This window comes from Ictidomys tridecemlineatus, chromosome 10, assembly GCF_052094955.1.
Source record: "Ictidomys tridecemlineatus isolate mIctTri1 chromosome 10, mIctTri1.hap1, whole genome shotgun sequence".
Classification (NCBI taxonomy): domain Eukaryota; kingdom Metazoa; phylum Chordata; class Mammalia; order Rodentia; family Sciuridae; genus Ictidomys; species Ictidomys tridecemlineatus.
Window position 1 is genome coordinate 9,325,194 of NC_135486.1, and position 18,563 is coordinate 9,343,756.

The 18,563-nt window shown below is 33.5% G+C and overlaps 1 protein-coding gene across 8 annotated transcripts in view; it reads right to left on the reverse strand.

Annotated features, from left to right (window-relative positions):
* Positions 1-18,563, reverse strand: part of Cop1 (COP1 E3 ubiquitin ligase) — a 173,350-nt gene that overhangs the window by 138,170 nt on the left and 16,617 nt on the right. For 6 of the 8 annotated variants that reach the window (XM_078022366.1, XM_040278683.2, XM_078022367.1 and 3 more), the window contains exons 2-5: positions 15,037-15,096; positions 7,913-8,010; positions 910-986; positions 120-239 (exon numbers count right to left, since the gene is read on the reverse strand). In XM_078022366.1, the coding sequence (XP_077878492.1) occupies positions 120-239; positions 910-986; positions 7,913-8,010; positions 15,037-15,096 (355 nt within the window). The remainder of the gene's footprint in view (positions 1-119; positions 240-909; positions 987-7,912; positions 8,011-15,036; positions 15,097-18,563) is intronic. The other 2 variants (XM_078022365.1, XM_078022363.1) reach the window with 1 other exon arrangement.

Genomic DNA, 18,563 nt, shown 5'->3' on the forward strand with positions numbered 1-18,563 from the left:
GCAGATGTTTTTAGACCAATAAAAATAAAACTTGACCTAAATTTACAGATCTTTTCATTGTAAAAACGGATCATCATTTAAAATTAAATTATTGTTTTTTAAACTTTGCTTCCACTTACTGCTTCTAGTTGTTTCTTCTTCTGCACTAGTAACTCCAACATGAGATTGACATTAGCCAAATCAAGGTTATCTTGATCAGTTCCCAGCAAATCTTGAAATATTTGCCATCTGTGACCATTCTAAAAATGAAAAGAAGAAACACAATAGTTTCTTGACAAGATTACTTTAGAGACCCTAAAACAAATGTTTACCTGCTATTTCCTCTATTCTATTACACAGATACCAAAAATATACTAAAATAATGTTCCAACCTACTCCTTCTAACTAGTGGCTTACCACTGCCTTTTAGTTATAATTTAATAACTTTTCGCCCTTAAATAAATTTTGATAACACATTAAAGACAAATGTTAAACCAGAATCTCTGAAAGTGTAATTTCTTTTCAAAATAAGTAACACAATTTAAATTATTTGTCTACCAATATTATCAAACTTTGTACTTGGTAAGGTGTTAGTTTAAGCTCACTTGACTTCAGTAATCTGGGGCTAATCCTTTGAACTGAGAATCTTTTCAACAGTTTTTTCAAGTATCTGCCCATTATTTCCACTTTGCCATATACTCCTTCAAATGACACATATTACAAGCCAACTCTGCCTCAGTGTGATCCCATCAGAACTTTCAAAACTCTAGCCAAGTATTAATTAGTCAAGAAAGTTATTTAAATAGAACAATCTTACACGATTTTTATTTAATAAAAATCAGTTATATACTAAATTTTAACATCTATTAATATTCAATAAAAACAATAAAATGGAATTTATTAAAAATAGTAATAAGAGTTGAAACATACGGTGCTACTCACTGAGTGGTCCAATTTGAACCTCTTTTCCTCAAATCTTTGCTTCTGTTTGAGAATGAGTTCATTCACTAGAAACAAACAAAATATTCACATAATTTGTACTTTTGGGGGGGTACATCTTCTAATAGTTCTGTTTTGATGGTTTGAATATGAGGTATCCCCCAAAAGCTCTTGGGTTAATGTAGGAATATTCAGGGGTGAAATGAATGGATAGAGAGCTCTAACCTAACAGTTTATCCTAGTTTAAATGGATTAACTGGGTGGTAATTATAGGCAGGTTGGGCAAGGCTGAAAAGAGGTGGGTCACTGGAAACCTGCCCTGGAAGGGTGCATCTTCGCTATGGCCACTTCACCCCTTCCCTCTCTCTCTGCTTCCTGGCCAGCCATGAATGGTGCAGTGCTTCTCCACCACACTATTCCATCATAATTCCCTTACCTTGGGCCCAGAGCAATGAACATGAACTAAATCTCTGAAATCATGAGCCAAAATAAACATTCCCTCCTATAAGTTGTTCTTGTCAGGTATTTTGGTCAGAGCAACAGAAAAGCTGACTAACACAGATGGATTCTACTTTAACTTTACAAAGTTCAAACTTAAAAACATGCTAAAAAGAAAGTGTTATTATCTTTTCGTTTTATTTCAAAGTACAATCTTCCCACACCTATTACCATTATAACTTTTATTAAAACAGAAAAAAATTCTTCAGAATATGAAATTTCTCATTAATGACACTTGTGAAAAGAGAATTCAACACTGTGTGTCTCATGTTACACATGTGAATGGAATGGGTATCTGAGTATTTACAAGAAGATATAAACACTAAAAGGTTTTGTTTTTGTTGTAAAATTTCAAAAAAATACCACAGAAGACACTGTCATTTACCTATCCCAAATGCATCTTATCCTTTTTCTTGGTAAAAAGATTATTTTCTAAATGGCAAACTGTAACATAACTTTCAGAAAGCCTAGATCCCTCTCCAAGCCCACAGGATGGTTCTTTTTTTTTTTCAATATTTTTCATTTTAGTTATAGTTGAACACAATACCTTTATTTTATTTTTATGTGGTGCTGAGGATCGAACCCAGGGCCTTGTGTGTGCTACAAGAGCACTCTACCGCTAAGCCACAATTCCAGCCCCACAGTATGGTTCTTGACTAAGAAAGGCCAATCTAGACATTCATATCCTCCCAACAATGATGTGGTCATTGTTTTAACCAATGAGAGGTACGCTGCCTTTCAAAGAGAGGACAGAAAAAAACGAACAAACAAACAAATTTCTCCCCTGCCTTCATAAGGGGAAGATACATGAAAATGCTTTGAGCCATTTTTCAAACTTGAGGGTGCCTAGCCAAAGGCCCAAGGCACATGCTGGGAATGGAAGAACGAATGTATCAACACATTACTGGATTAACAAGTTCTAGAAATTCTTTGCCCATCAATCAATACATTTTCCATAATGTTTAAGTCACTTTTACTTACATTTTTTTTCTGAGTGTTTTTTTTAGTCAACACATACTAATACAAAAAAAAAAAAAAGATTAACAGGAAACTAGCACTATCATGTCATGTACCTCACTTTATAGACATTATCTTACACATTATTCTATTTAGAAATGAGGGAATATGAGGACAGAAAGAATAAAGCACTCACAGTGACAATATAAAATCAGAGTTGGGACCCAAGCTCAACCATCTAATAATTTCCACTGTGCCACAATGCAGATATAAATATTTTTTTAAAAAATATCAAAACCATATTAGAAGATAAATAAAACAATCCAAGATATCAAGGAACTCAAAATAGTAAGACAGATATGATGCAGTAGTTGCAACATAATGTGATAATCAATACTATCACTGAAAATAGATTTACAAAGTACACAAATTGTATCAATCAATGTTAATAAGCAGGATTCACAAAACGGTGAAAGAGTTGGGCCACATAAAGACAGAGAAATTCACAAAGCAGAAAAAGAATGAGAAAAGAAATTTTAAAAGCATGTGTATGAGAAAGACACAGAAAAGCAAAGTCAGCTAGAAATGAGTTAAAATAGATATAGTTGAAACTTGGAGTCTGTAATAGTTGATTTAAATTGTCAACTTGATTGAATTAAGAGATGCCAAGGATTAAGAGGCTGATGGATATGTCAGTGAGGGTGTGTCTAGGAATGACTGGCATGTGGCATAGCCAACTGATATGGAGACCCTCCCTAAGCTTGGGCAGCAGCTTCCAATAGGATGATGGCTTAGATGGAATAAAAGTTGGAAGAACAGGAAGCAGCAGCAGATGCCAGCTCAATGCCTCTTGAACAGGTTCTTATTTGCTGCTGCAGTCCTCTGAGGATATCGAACTATTGCTTCTTCACTCTTGCAGAGAGGACTTTCACAGTGACCCTCAGGAAGCTTTCAGTCTCAAGACTTGAGTAGCACCACTGATCCCTCTTGTTCTGGGGCTTCAGCCTCTTGGACTGTACAGCTACGGGTTCTTCTAGCTCTCCAGCCTACAGGCAGCCACTGCAGACTATTCAGCTTCTGGTAACAAAAGCCAACCTAAAGAGTCCCCTTTTTATAATTATACTTCCTGTAGATTCTGTTCTTCTAGAGAACCCTAATACAGACAGTGATTATATGAAGGATTAATAAAAGTTAGGAATTAAGAGTAGAAATGTGAGCATATATAAGTCTGACTCTAAAGAGCCTGAAATGTATGTACTTCCCAAAATTGTCATTATAATATAGAAAAGACAAAAACAGAGAACTTGAAATAAGGGAAGGGAATAAACAGGAATAAGTAAACAAGAGTGTAATGTTTGAATTACAGATATAAACAGTTAAAAAATTATGGTTTTTAAAGAACTAACATTTTCTATGTCATTACATTTTAATAAGAAATTTCATAAAGCACTGAATTTGATTATAACACTTATAAGAGTTTTTAAAGGCCAAAAAAATTTTTAAATGGTTCTAGCAGATAAAAGCTAAAAAGAAAACATAATGGATAAAAATTTTATATTTACCAAAACTAAAATTTCTATTACTAGAACACACTTTTCATGTAGCTACATAAAAATAAATAAATAAATAAATCGTATTTTCTTCTTTAAAAACCATTCCTGGGGCAGAAGTTGTAGCTCATGGTACAGCGCTCACCTAGCATGTGTAATATATAAATAAATAATGGTATTGTGTCCACTTACAACTAAAAAAAATATTTTAAAAAAATCCTATAATGACCAGAAATAATTCCTGGGTAATAAACTTAAAAAAAAAAAAAATTTAGTACATTTTACTGAAATTACTTCACCATGAAAAATTTTTTAATTTTTGTACTTTAAAATGAACAAAAGCCAGACCTGGGGGCACACACCTACAATCCCATTGACCACAAATTCAAGGTCAGCCTCAGTAAATAAATAAATAGGACTGGGAATGTAGCCCAGTGGTAGAGAACCCCCAGGTTCAATTCCTAGTATCATAAGTAAGTAAATACAGAAATATTTTTTAAAATACAATTTAAAAAAAAAAAAACTTTCTTAAAATCCAAGATATATATGATAGGCTAAGCATGCAAATTTTAAAATGTCAGCCACACATTGAAAGGGAAAATCATTTGGAAACTGTGCGATAACTGACAAACAAGAATAGCAACACAATAAATTCCATTCTATAACTCTGGAATTTTATTTTTTAAAAAAATCAATGTTTCTTGTCTGGGGAAAAGTGGGAAAAAAGCCCAGCTAGTTTCTTTAATCTACAAATTAAAGCATTTAATGAATCAACCTTTAACATATTCAACAATGTACAGTGGTTGGCACATAGTAGGCACCCACTGTTTGTTGAGTGAATAAATTAAACCTTACTAACATAACCTTTTCACATGTCTCTTTTAACACTTTTATATTTCTAAATCAAAATGGGGATTTACTTGAAACCTCGTTTCAAAACTTAGTTCACAAAATTGAGATCTAAACTTGCACTACTGTCTATACACTTGTTAATTTTAACTTTATGGAGCCCTAGAATATCCATGGTAGGAGAAAAATGCATATTTACTGCTAAAGCTTCCACTCCAGCAACTGTCTTTTCAGAGGCCAAGACAGTAAAGGAAAAAAAAAATTGACTCTTGAACCAGACTGCTTAGGGCCAAATACCAATTCCACAACCTACTACCCATAAAAGTTTACCCATGTTACCCATTATCTCTGCCTTCTCAGTTTGCTTACTTAAGGAATGAAGATGGTAACAGCAGTACCTATTTCAAAAGACTGTAACAGAAATTAAATGAATTTAAGTCCACAGCACTTAGGATAGTGCCTGATAGTAGTAAGGAAACAGGTTCCATCTACTTTGTTTCTAAACATGGATCTTAAACTTTGAATGCATGGTGTCTTCTACATCAATGAGTAAGAGGACCATTCATTAGTAAAGTAATAAAACTTAATTTACAAATTCTATATAAAAAGACAGAGAAAGGTAGAGAAAGAGACAGTGAGAGACAGAGAAGATAGAAAGACAACCAAATGTATGCGTGTACACACACACACACACACACACACACACACACACACACACACACACTCTCACGGTGGGGGAGGTAGGGAGCAGCTGCAGAATAAGTCTTAGAAGAGAAGATGACTGAAAGAGTATATTAAGGTAAGGACAACTGAGCATAAGTTGAAAGTGTTGTAGCATATTGTGTCAGAATTTCCTTCCTTTTTAAAGCTGAATAATATTGCATTGTATGTTTATTCTATATTTCATTTATTCATTCACCCTGCACCCCTCATAGACAATGTGTATGCTTCCACCTCTTGGCTCTTGGGAATAACACTGCTGGGAACATGGGTATACAAATATCTCTTCTGGCCCCTGCTTTCAATTTTTTTTGGGTATCCACTCAAAAATAGAATTGCTGAAGCATGTGGAAATTTTGTTTGTTTTTAAATTTCTGAGGAACCACCATACTGTTTTCCAGGGGATACAATATTTTATGTCCTTGCCTGCAGTACACAAGGGTCCCGATTTCTTCCACATCCTTGTCAATGCCTGTTTGTCTTTCTTTCCTTTTCTATTTCCTTTCCTTTCTTTCTTTTTTTGATAGTAACCATCTAAATGAGTATGCAATCTGTATTTTTTAAATTTTTGCTGATTGATTACAAAGGATACAAATGAAGAACCATATGCATCAATATATAGAGTATGAGATAGGTGGGGAAAAGGCAGGAAGCTTTTAGGCATGCTACCCTCCCAGCTCCTCCATATGTTCAGCAACTCACAACTCTCTGAACCCTGGTTTTTACATGGGCTTCACTAAGTTGCCATATTTAATCAAATAATTGGCCACTGGTGATCATCTCAACCTTCAGCATTATTTCCTCCCTAGGGATGGAGGGGGCTAAAGGTTCCAGCCTTATAACTCCATGGCTGTTTTCCCTGAAAACCAGTGATTCAGAGTCTATCCTGGAGCCGCCAGACATTGTCATCTCATTGTACTTCTTTATTCTTTCATTAGAGGTGGCCCATCCTACTTATGATCAGTCACCTTCATGAATAATTTACCTATTTCCTTGGCATATTAATTTAGCATTAGTCTTTTCTGTTGTGTTCTAATAGTTTTTACATTCTTATTCATATTGAGGATAGGCCCAAAACTTCACATTGAAGTTGAATATGATATGTAGCAGGCTGAGGTACTTCAGTTATGTATAGTATTGAGTGTTAATGCCCCAACCTGAACAACACTTAGGAGAAAAAAGAGAGGTCTCAGGACCCAAGGAGATAGATAGGAGCAGAGAGGAGCATAAAGACTGTGTCCTGGAGGGAAGAAGAGACAGACAAGAGAATGAAAATAGAAGGTGGAGATTTTCTGGCTGATCGGAATACACAAGTAGTCACAACACCTAACTCTGAGTGTAATACTCTTTAGAATGAAGTCAACCTTTTAAGATACATATCAATATTTGATATGCCTACTTTAATCTGACAATTTATCTGGCTTCCTATTCAAATACTCAAACTAAAGGTATCTCACAATATCTTAGGCAATCTGACATGAAGAGGTTTTTTTTTTTTTTTCATTGTTCCCATCAGCTTCTAATTATATACTATTTCTAAGCATTTACTATTTACTCTTATGGATGCATGTCTCTGCAGATTTTTAATTAGTACATTATGTATAACAGTATAATTCATTATGCCATATTCATACATGGTCATGATATAATTCGATTTTCCTCTCCAGTTTTTACCACTTCTGTGTAAAAATACTGTGTCTTCTTTCCCTAGCTCTGACTTTTCAACTGCCTTCCCAGTTCACACATTCTCTTCCCTTATTTAGAAATTCTCATATACAACTTCTCCCCTTTTCCACAATATTCACCAAACATGGGTTTCCCTTCTTTGTGAACCACTTCCTGTTACTTCTCACTGCTAATCCAGCAGGAGAAGCAGAGGAATGTGTAATATTGCATAGAGAGACATAAAGTTGTTCCGGACCTTTAGCATTCTCCTTAAGCCTCACATCCTCTCCAGCCATCTACAAAAGATTGTAAAGGCAGCATTAATTTTTTTTTTTTCTTCTTTTTTTGGTACCAGGGATTGAACTCAAAGGCACTGAACTACTGAACCATGTCCCCAGCCGTTTTTTTTTTAAATTTTATTTAGAGACAGGGTCTGAGATGCTTAGGGTCTCAATAAATTGCTGAGGGTAGCTTTGAACTCAACAATCCTCCTATCTCAGAATCCAAACCTGCTGGGATTACAGGCATGTGCCACCGTACCTGGCTCATTTTTTCTTTTTCTTTTTGAAACTTAAATGTGATATTTACTAACAACATATTGAAGCTATGCCAAAAAAGAAGAAAGTACCTTGGTGGGTGGTAGAGAGAAACTTGCTTACCTCTGAGCTAGGTTTTCTGAACAAATTAGTGCCAGCACATACTTTTGGGAAAACAAATCATCCTTTTATAAAGTAAAAATAATTCCAAAGACTCACCCAAGAAATTAGGATAGAGATGGTCAATATTGTCCACAACATAGTTACACTTGGGACATCTATTATTGTCCTCCAAACTCTGATGAATACACTTGTAGCTATTAGCAGGGAAAAAATAAAACAAGCTTAATTAAATCCACTTAAAAACTGAAAAAATTAAAACTGGTCACAAAATGACAGTCTTATATTTCTAAATCAACATAAATAATCTTAACAATTCATTTCAGCTTTTATTTTTACTTCATGAATAAGATATACAGAGCATCTACTGCATGAATAATATACAAGTTATGTGAAAATAAACTCAAATTGCAAGTTTATTATATGTTAACTTTTAAAGGTACTAAATTTTAAGTTTATAAAATTTACATTGTATAAAATAATATTAGAAAATCAAATGTCTATAGTGTAGTTTAAGCAAGCAAAGCTTACATTTTAGTTACTGGAGTGCTTATATCCTTAATATACTAAGAGTGCATTCAAATAAAAATGAAAAGAAAAAAAAATACAAAAAGTCACATGAAAAAACCATTACCTTCACTAGTAACAACAACAAAATCCAAATCTATATATTACCTTTTAGTAGAGAGAAACACAAAGAAAATTCTGTCATACAGAAGGAGACACAGAGATATGATCATTTTATGTATTTTTGCAGGAAATGTAACCAGCATAACTTTACTAGAGAGAAAGTTACAGGAAAACTGGTAAGGTATTGCATCCCTTTTAGCATAGGGATTTTACTTTTAAGAATTTATTTTATGAATCAGGCATTATTAGTCTGTGTGCATATATGATTACACTATTGGTGTAATTCTACATCATGTACAACCAGAAAAATGAGAAGTTATACTCCATTTATAAAATATGTGTCAAAAATGCATTCTACCACCATGTATAACTATTAGAACAATTTTTTTAAAAAAAGAATTTATTCTAAGAAAATATATAGGTAGAAAGGTGTTCAATGAAGGGCTATCTGTAAAGACTCAACTAAAATGAAAGCAATCAAAACACTAGGAAGTCAACTAAATGAAATTTGTAAATTTCAATTCAATGAATTCTATATACTGACAATAAAAATCATTTTTCAATATATGATATAAAAATAACCTATTAGTAGTTATTTCTGGAAAAAATGTGATTACAGAAAATTTCCTCTTTCTTATATCAAATTCCTGTCTAAATACTGTTCAAACAAATTACAGAAAAATATCAAACTTACATAAGGAAAAAAAAAAAAATCACCCTACCAATATACCACTGCACTAAAGTAATGACCTATGAACCTATGATACAGTGTCTACAATATCATCTGACATTTGTTTAAACAATTTTTATATATGTACATTTTAAATAAATTGAAAAAGACATTCACCACAATGTCAAAAAAGTATTTGCCAATGAAAAAGAGTATTTGTGAGTTATATAATTATAAAAAATGTTTTTTATAGATATCCTTTAGTTTCTAACAGAAATATACAATATTTTTATCAAAAAAATGACTTAAGATTAACTACAAAGGTAAGGGTTGGAGTTGTGGCTCAGTGATAGAGTGCTTGCCTCGCACGTGCAAGACCTTGGGTTCAATCCTCAGCACCACATATAAATAAACAGATAGATAGATAGATAATATAAAGGTATTGTGTCCAACTACAACTAAAAAATAAATATTAAAAAAAAGAAATTACAAAGGTGATTTATAAAGATCATTCCTAAAGTACCTTTTTTGTTCTGTATCCTAATTATTATAAATTTACCTCAGCTTTATAAACTGAAGATGACTATTCTATCAACCTACCCTACTCTACTTTTCAACAAACAAAAACACCCTACATCCATCAGTTTCTACCGTTTTGGTTATCAACTATTTCTCATTTCACATTCATTACTGTCAAATAAAAAAAAAAGAAAGATACAAAAAAAATCAAAGTAACGTTAGTCTTGGCATAGCACAAGAGCCTAAAATTTGGACTAAATACTTGGCACATAATAAAAACTCAAAAACCTATTAAACAAATAACTTGCACAGTATTCCAGAAACATCATTACCTATTGCAACTATGACAAGGGTAGGATTACCATATTTTACAAGATATGCCTATATCTGACAAAAAATTTCCTATATGGAAAATTCAGTGAAGCCAAAAAAAAATACTAAATGTTTGTTTTCATTTTAATTATGAGAGAAGCATTATATAGATGTACAAACATTTCTCCCAACATGGAGAAATATATAGCCTGCTTACCAGATAATGGGAATGCGTTAACATTACAGGAAATACTCACATATGACAAGACTTTTAATTCAAATAAAGAAAATCATAAAGAAGAGAATCTAGAAAGTTTATTAAACATGAGAGGGTGACAGAGAAACAAAAGAACCTTTGGGGTGATAGCAAATGGCTTCCGTTAAAAAATAGGTCAAAAATGGTCACTAATATGACAAAAAGTTAAGGGCTGAGGGTATAGTTCAATGGTGGCTATGAATGTACAAGGCCCTGGGTTCAATCTCTAGCACTACAAAAGAAAGGTAAGTAAAATCTGTAAAAGTCAAGAGTTTTTCTTCATTATATAAAAAACTGTTCTAGGATCTAGAAAAGTACATCCTCTTTTCTTTGGCACACTAATCATACTTCTTATCAATTGGTTTACTACCAAATAATGCCTCTTGGAAGAAAAAGTAATCTATATATAGTCAAAAAGAATTGTCATCAGGGGCTGGGATTGTGGCTCAGCAGTAGAGTGCTGGCCTAGTACATACGAGGCCCTGAGTTCGATCTTCAGCACCACATAAAAATAAATAAAAAAACACATTTAAAAAATAATAATTGTTATCAGAACAAAAGTCCAGATGACTTTTCTGCACTGGACTTTATATATACTATTTATCTATAAAATTTAAATGCATCAAAATACTAACAATATGATGCATCTTATAGCATCTACTATCTCACTGCCAGTCCAGAGTAGGTCCTGCTATAGTTTAAAGAACAGTAACATCATATCTTGAACTTATCTCTGTATGTAATGGTCAACCCCTCTTCCATTTCCCAATTAAAAGAAAGGATTGGTTTCACTCGTCTCTTACCCTTAAAATCTAGCATACAGTCCTGTTAAGAATTCAAATCAATAAATGCCAAACCCACAAAGGAACAGATATAACAAGTTACACGTTCTGCTCCTTTCTATATTATAACAGTACTAGAATTTTTCATTATTTCTCATTCATTCTCATTCATCTATCCTACCTGACTATCACTGGTCCACATTCAAAACTCCAAGATGCCAAAAGAAAGATAAATGACTAGACTGGTAGTCAAAACAGTTGGGCAAAATGATAAACAGGATGTATACTTTGGGTACATTCAGAATTTTCAAGCTATTCACAACTGACATAAATGGATACCTTTTTTCTCAATAAAATATATGATAAAAATGGACATTTCTCTAAATATGCATATCAGTATCTGTTTCTTCCATTATGCATATAACAATCTACAAAATATGGAAACATTTTTCTGTCTTTGTGAACAAGGATGAGTAGATACAGAAAACTGAGTAATTAGAAAATTTTAGGTAAAAAATAGATTTAAAAAAAAAAAACAGTACTAACCAGATATACAAGAAGACTAACAGCATGGTATAAGATGAGGAACTAGCCTAGGAACACAAAAGATATCCTGACACCCAGGCATCAATCTATGTAGATTTTATTTCCAGCCTGAGATTTTCTTTTAAGATATTGGAGATTGAACCCAGGGGCACTTAACCACTGAGCCATATCCTAAGTCCTTGTTTATTTACAGACAGGGTCTCACTGAGTTGCTTAGGCCCTTGCTAAATTGCTGAGGCTGGCTTTGAACTCATGATCCTTCTACTCAGTCTACCAAACTGCTGGGATTAAGGCCTGTGCCACCGTGCCTAGCTTAATCTAGAAAAATAGTAAATTAGGACATGAGGTCTGAGAAATAAGATACAGGGAACTATCTGTTGGCAGCAAAGGGGTAAAGAGAAAAACCTCAGTTTTATCTTTACATTATGCAGAAGCATACGATTAAATCACTGAGTTTCAGTAAGGTTATATAGCTTAATAACAGGATCACAAGAGATTAAGACGAGTTCTCAAGTGGGAATAAATAAAGTGAAAGACGTGTCTGCCATCTCATTTCCAACCTGCAAACAGGAAGACTTACTTATATGTAAGATGAAATATGAACAAGTTGACATGGTCCAATTTGATGTAATGCTAATAATCTGGATGCAGCTTTGAGTGGTATATCACTTGGCTCTAACTTACCAGCAACAATGCACAGAAGAGAGGCTATGTTTTATGACTGAAGTTTCAGGGGCCTCACAATTAGATAAATAATTATGAACTTCTGCTTTAAACAAAACTGAAAAGAATTTTCACAGTATACCAAGACTCACACCGGGACTGCCAGACTCCACTCCTATTAGCTCCTGCTAATGTGATGGTCTCTGTTTTACCAAAACCAAAATGCACTGACGTCAGGATATAATACAACTTCAAATGTAACAAGGATCTAAGCCTAAATCGTTCTAATTTGAAAGAGAAAAAAAAAAAAAACTATGAAAACAATGGGGTTTCCAACAATGACCTGAAGATACCAGGAAAATTATAGGATTAATTGAAAAGACCAGGATTTCCAATTATAAGCTCAATCAGTAATTTATTATCCTTCTCAACATAGAAAATTAATGAACTGATCCAGAGCCCTTGTAAATACCATCATAAATGTGTAAGTTAAAGGACAATTTAAAAAACTAAAAACCACATTTTACAATGTTTACTACTTCAAGAATTTTAAGCCTGTGAAGAGAGAAGTGGTGAAGGAGTAGGGAGGGAAAAGGAAAAAGAGGGAGGAGAAAGAGGGAAGAAGTAAAGGAGGGAGAAGGAGAAAGAAAAGGCAGCAGAGGAGATAGGCTAAGTGACTTGACATAGTAGTAAGTTTTAGATCCAGAAGTAGTACCCTGGTCTATGACCAAAAGAGATTGCTCTGCATCAATAATATTTCTCAACTGTGGGCAACTCTGTTTCCTAAGGGATGACTGGCAATGTCTGAGACATTTTTGGTTATCACATGGGGGTGGGGTTTATTACAGAAGAGAGACCAACAGTACTGTTGAACTATCTTCAATATACAGGAGAGTTTCTCACAACAGAAAATCTCTGCTGTACTATACAGAAATAGTGCCAAGGTGGGAAAAGTCTACTCCAGAACATTCGATTTTCCATTATAATCAAAATCCAAATTCTGAGAAGTATTTGGAATACTGAGGTGCTGAATCAATTTATAAACTCAGAAATTTACAACTGTTAAATAATCAGCCTAAAAACACCAAATCCATACAGGTATTGGCCTAAAAGGAAGATTCAGATGACCAGAAATTCATTAGCAAATTCAGAGCAAGAAGTAATTCATGAATCAATAATGACAGCATAATAATATACTAACAGATAAAAATTGTTGAAGACGGCAACATAGTCTTAAATGGCAAAAGATTCTGGAAAGCTACACATTCCCTGCTTGCCAGTGATAACTTTTTAGAATAAAAAAAAAAGAAAGATTAGGAAGAAAGAAATTCACATTTCATATTATATCTTTCAGTTACAATAAATTTTGCATTTCTAAGCCAAGAATTATTAATTGCTCTAATCTTATTTTAATAAACAATATAAACAATGCAAATAAAGAAAGCTACTTTCATTCCAAATGTTTTAAGGGACCATCTGACTGGAAATATCAGTCAATGAATCAACACGTACCAGACAAAACTAAAGAACTTACAGATTGGTGCTAACACACCCAACATTCTTCATAACCATAGTATATCATGCTACATATCATATTCATCCTCAATATGAATGAGAATGTAAGAATTGTTAGAACACAACAGAAAAGATTAATGCTAAATTAATATACCAAGGAAATAGGTAAATTATTCATGAAGGTGATTGATCATAAATAGGATGGGCCACCTCTAATGAAAGAATAAAGAAGTACAATGAGATGACAATGTCTGGGGACTCCAGGATAGACTCTGGATCACTGGTTTTCAGGGAAACCAGCCACGGAGTTATAAGGCTGGAACATTTAGCACCCTCCATCCCTAGGAAGGGGAGAATGCTGAAGGATGAGATGATCACCAATGGCCAATTATTTAATTAAATATGACAACTTAGTGAAGCTCATGTAAAAACCCAAAGGACAGGGTTCAGACAACTGTGTGTTGCTGAACATATGGAGGTGTTGGAAGGGTAGCATGCCTAAAAGTTCCCTGCCTTTTTCCCCACCTATCTCATACTCTATATATTGATGCATATGGTTCTTCATTTGTATCCTTTGTAATCAATCAGCAAAATTTTAAAAAATACAGATTGCATACTCATTTAGATGGTTGCATACTCATTTAGATGGTTACTATCAAAAAATGAAAGAAAAGGAAATAGAAAAGGAAAGAAAGATAAACAAGCATTGACAAGGATGTGGAAGAAATCTGGACCCTTGTGTACTGCAGGTGAGAATATAAAATGGTGTAACACCTGGAATACAGTATGGTGGTTCCTCAAAACTTACACTACTAAAGTATACATATTAAACCGCCTACAACTGTGAATTCTATTTTATGTGTCAATTTTATAACTACGTTTTTTTTTTAAATATACACACTAATGGGACATTAAAAAAAATCTCAAGATAACACTAAACAAAATGTTAAACAAGAAAACAGAGAACTTTTTAATCCTCTATGTCCTTTTCCCCACATCCTCCCCAGCATGCTTTACTGGTTCTTCTGCTTAGTCCAACAAGTGACTAATGGGTGTTTATGTTTATGCTCATCAACCTCCATTTTCTGAAACAGCTTAGTTCCTGTTAATAATTAATAAACAAAAAGTTTTAAAATCCATCTTAAAAACCTATGATAAAATATTTCAACAGAACTCATACTACCTTGAACTGTGAACTCTGTAACACAGATCAGTCAAGGAAACAATATAAAATTAGTTTAAAAAGCATAATTTCTCATTGGTTTACATATACATATAAGTTTAAAAAAAAAAAAAAAAAAGACTATTTCGCTGAACAAAATCACCTTACCAAAAGCTGTGGCCACACTTCGTCATGTATGCTTCCTCGATCATATCAAAGCAGATGGGGCTAAAAAAATAAAAAAATGATTTTTTTTAAAGAAGAATGTTAACAAATTAGAAAAGGTTAGTAATAATATCAATGAAATCAGAATCGGCAAATACTTGAGTTGCATCTTCAAACCTAACAATAGAAGATGAAATTCCTACTGAGCTGAACTTTACAAAGATTGTAGTAAAAGAATGTAATGAGTACATTTAATTGGTTTAAATACTTTACTCAGTCCATAATTTTATAGTGCAACACAGTCACAAAGCCCTTAAGAAAATTCTACCATCTTCTTCCACATTCCTGTATTCAAGAGCACCTACCTGGACCTGTTAATCTACATTACCTCTTTTCTTCTCTATTCCCCAAAATATCAATTCTTCAAGTGACAAATTTAGAATTCCAGTTTCAATAATGCTTGTAGATAATGATGGTAATAATTATCACTATTTCAAATAACAAACTAGATCTACTGAACTAAGACATACATTAAATAGTTTTAATTTTTCTACAACACAATGAGACAGGTGCATATTATGGGATCCATTTTAAAGATGAGGAAACTGAGGCACAAAGCTGTAAAAATCTCAAAGCCAAAATTCAAATTTAGGTCTAAACGGATGAAATGTCTAGAGATACAACCACCGTTTGTGACTGAGAAGACAAAAGTCATAAGCTTACAACAGGATACTGGTTCCTTGATGACATCCTCAAAAAGCTCTATCAATCCTAGATTATCTATCTCTGAAGTTCTCTTTGCAAGATAAAAGCAAATCCATCCCTCTTTTTAATCCAGCATTTATCCACTTTTCTTTAGTAGTATACAAATTCTAACCTTACTAATGACACATTAACATTTAAAACTTTAAATGAAAATTCACTCCTTCAAGGATTATTTCCTGAGTATAAACAATATCCTAGAAAGTGGGGATGGAAAGTCTTTTGATAGAGTCAAACATGTTATGGGAAATTACCACAATGGCTACAAAGGGACCCAGGAGAAAGATGTTTGAGATCTGTGGATTAGGGAACAGAGAATTACAAACCAACTAATTCATTAAATATGTCAGGAGTTATCTGATACAATATAATGTATATCAAATTGGTAAAATTCTGAAAAAAGGGTATTTTAATGTCTGAGTTTCTTCAAGTACATAATTAAGACATACAACACTTCTATGAATATTAAAAAAAAAAAAAGGCACTCCCTTAGGTTAGATGTGGCAAAACAATCACATACATAACTTGGTGACTTTCTGGAATTAGAAACAGGCAGTCTCTCTTTCAGTCCCAACAAAAGGGCAAAAGATTTAATAAGTAAAATGTTAACTGTTTTTCATGTCCTTGATCTATCTCCCCTTGATCAGATATGACTCCTCAGTGTGCAACCCACACAAGAGTATCTAATAGCCTTAAATGCCAAGTCTCTTGCTCACATCTAGAAGGAAAAAATAAAACTCTGGTAGACCTCCAAGTCACAACAGCAATAAACTTACTAAAAAACATTTCTCTACTTTTCCTCCTAAACCTATTAAAGTGATAGAAGAATAAAAATAATGCAGGATTTAAAGCCTCAATAATGAAAAGAAAAATATTTATTAATGATAGATACTTGAACAAACTCCACAAGAAGAAAAGCAGACACAAAGGTAAATGAAGAACCAAGATAGAGAAGGCCACAGATCAGAGTACATACTGAAAGGGATAAAACTTAAAAAGTAGGCCAATCAACCCAGCCTAACCCCAAAGAGGCTCAATCCAAGGAGATGGTAAACATGAAAAAGGCAGGCTGACTGAAAACAGAGGGATTAACTGGAAGACTTAGAATAAGCAGGACAGCACCATCCAGGGTAGCTCGCGGGCCAGGGCTGGTCCAAGGATTGCAGGATTCATTATATTACCAACTTCTGAAGAAGTATAGAAATTTGAAGTATAGAACCTTCATCTTGTAGGGGAATTTGACAGAATGCTTTTGAATATAATTGAAATGAGTTTTATTGCATTATATGGGTTTTGTAATCTTATTTTGTAGTAATTCATTTTCACTAAATTTTTAAAAATTATAAATATGACCAAAAAATGAAAAAAAAAATTATCACAGATAGTTTGAATAGCACTGACACAAAGGACCCTAATCTTCTACCTCTTCCAGAACTACCTAGCCAAGCACTTACCTACTTGCTCACCAGTTTGAAATATTTAAATCTTCATCTATGATAGGAAGTTCAAGTAATAAGTCAAGAACAGTAGTACTATTGCTAGCTTTTTGTTTCTGTGATAAATATCTGAGAAAATCAACTTAAAAGGAGAAAAGATTTATTTTGGTTCACAGATGTAGAGGTTTCTGTCCATGATTTCTTGGTCCCATCAGTGTGGGCTTCTGGTAAAGCAGAATATCATGGTAGAAGGGTGTTGTTAAACAAGTTGCTTTTAACTCATGGCAGCCAAGAAGATACAGCTTTTGAGACCACCTTCCCAGTGACCAACTTCCTCCAACTAGGCACCACCTCCTAAAGTTTTCTACTACCTCACAATAAAACCATCTTTGGGGATGAATCCTAGAACACATGAGCCTTTGGGGAGCATCCAGATCCAAACTGTAACAACCATGTTATTTCGTGAAATGAAGGCAATCTAGTTAGCAGTACATAATAGAGGAGAGAAGTTGTGATGTCTGTGTTAAATCAATAGCCTGTCTACTTTTTAATTATATAATGTGATGAATTATTTAATCTCCCTATGCCTCAGCTTGTTCATGTGTTACTATGCATATAACAACAGCATCAACCTCACAAGTCAATTCAATTCAAAAGGAAAAAAAAACCTACTTGCAACATTAGTAAGCACCAAATAAGCACTCAAATATCAGGATGATGGCATTGATGATTAATTCCACCAAAAGAAATAGTTACAAAAATTGAAAGGATTGCTTCTTAGAGGACTATCTTAGGAATATTGAAGGGGAAGTTTTGTTTCTTGTCATTCATTATAAGACATTTTAGCCTAAATCTATTTTCAAATGGTATTTAATTTTAATTGACACATAAAAATTGCACATAATTATGGGGTACCATGTGATGTTTCAAAAAATGTATGCACTGTGTAATGTTCCAATCAGGGTAAACATACCTAGCTCCTTAAACATTTATTATTTCCTTAGGTGATAATATTTAAAAGCCTTCTCTTTTAGCTTTTTGAAATATACAGTAATTAGCTATACTCCCCCTACTGTGCAATAAAATACTAGAACTTATTTCTCTAAATCATATCGTAGTGTACATTAACAGACCTTTCCTAATCCCTTCTTCCCCTATTGTACCCAGCCTCTAGTAACTATTATTCTACTCTCTATTTCTACAAGATCAACTATTTTAGATTCCACATGTAAGAGAGTTCAAGCAGTCCTTGCTTGAACTGCGCCTGATTTATTTCACTTAACATAATGACCTTCAGTTTCATTTGTCTCAAATCATACATAATTATGATTT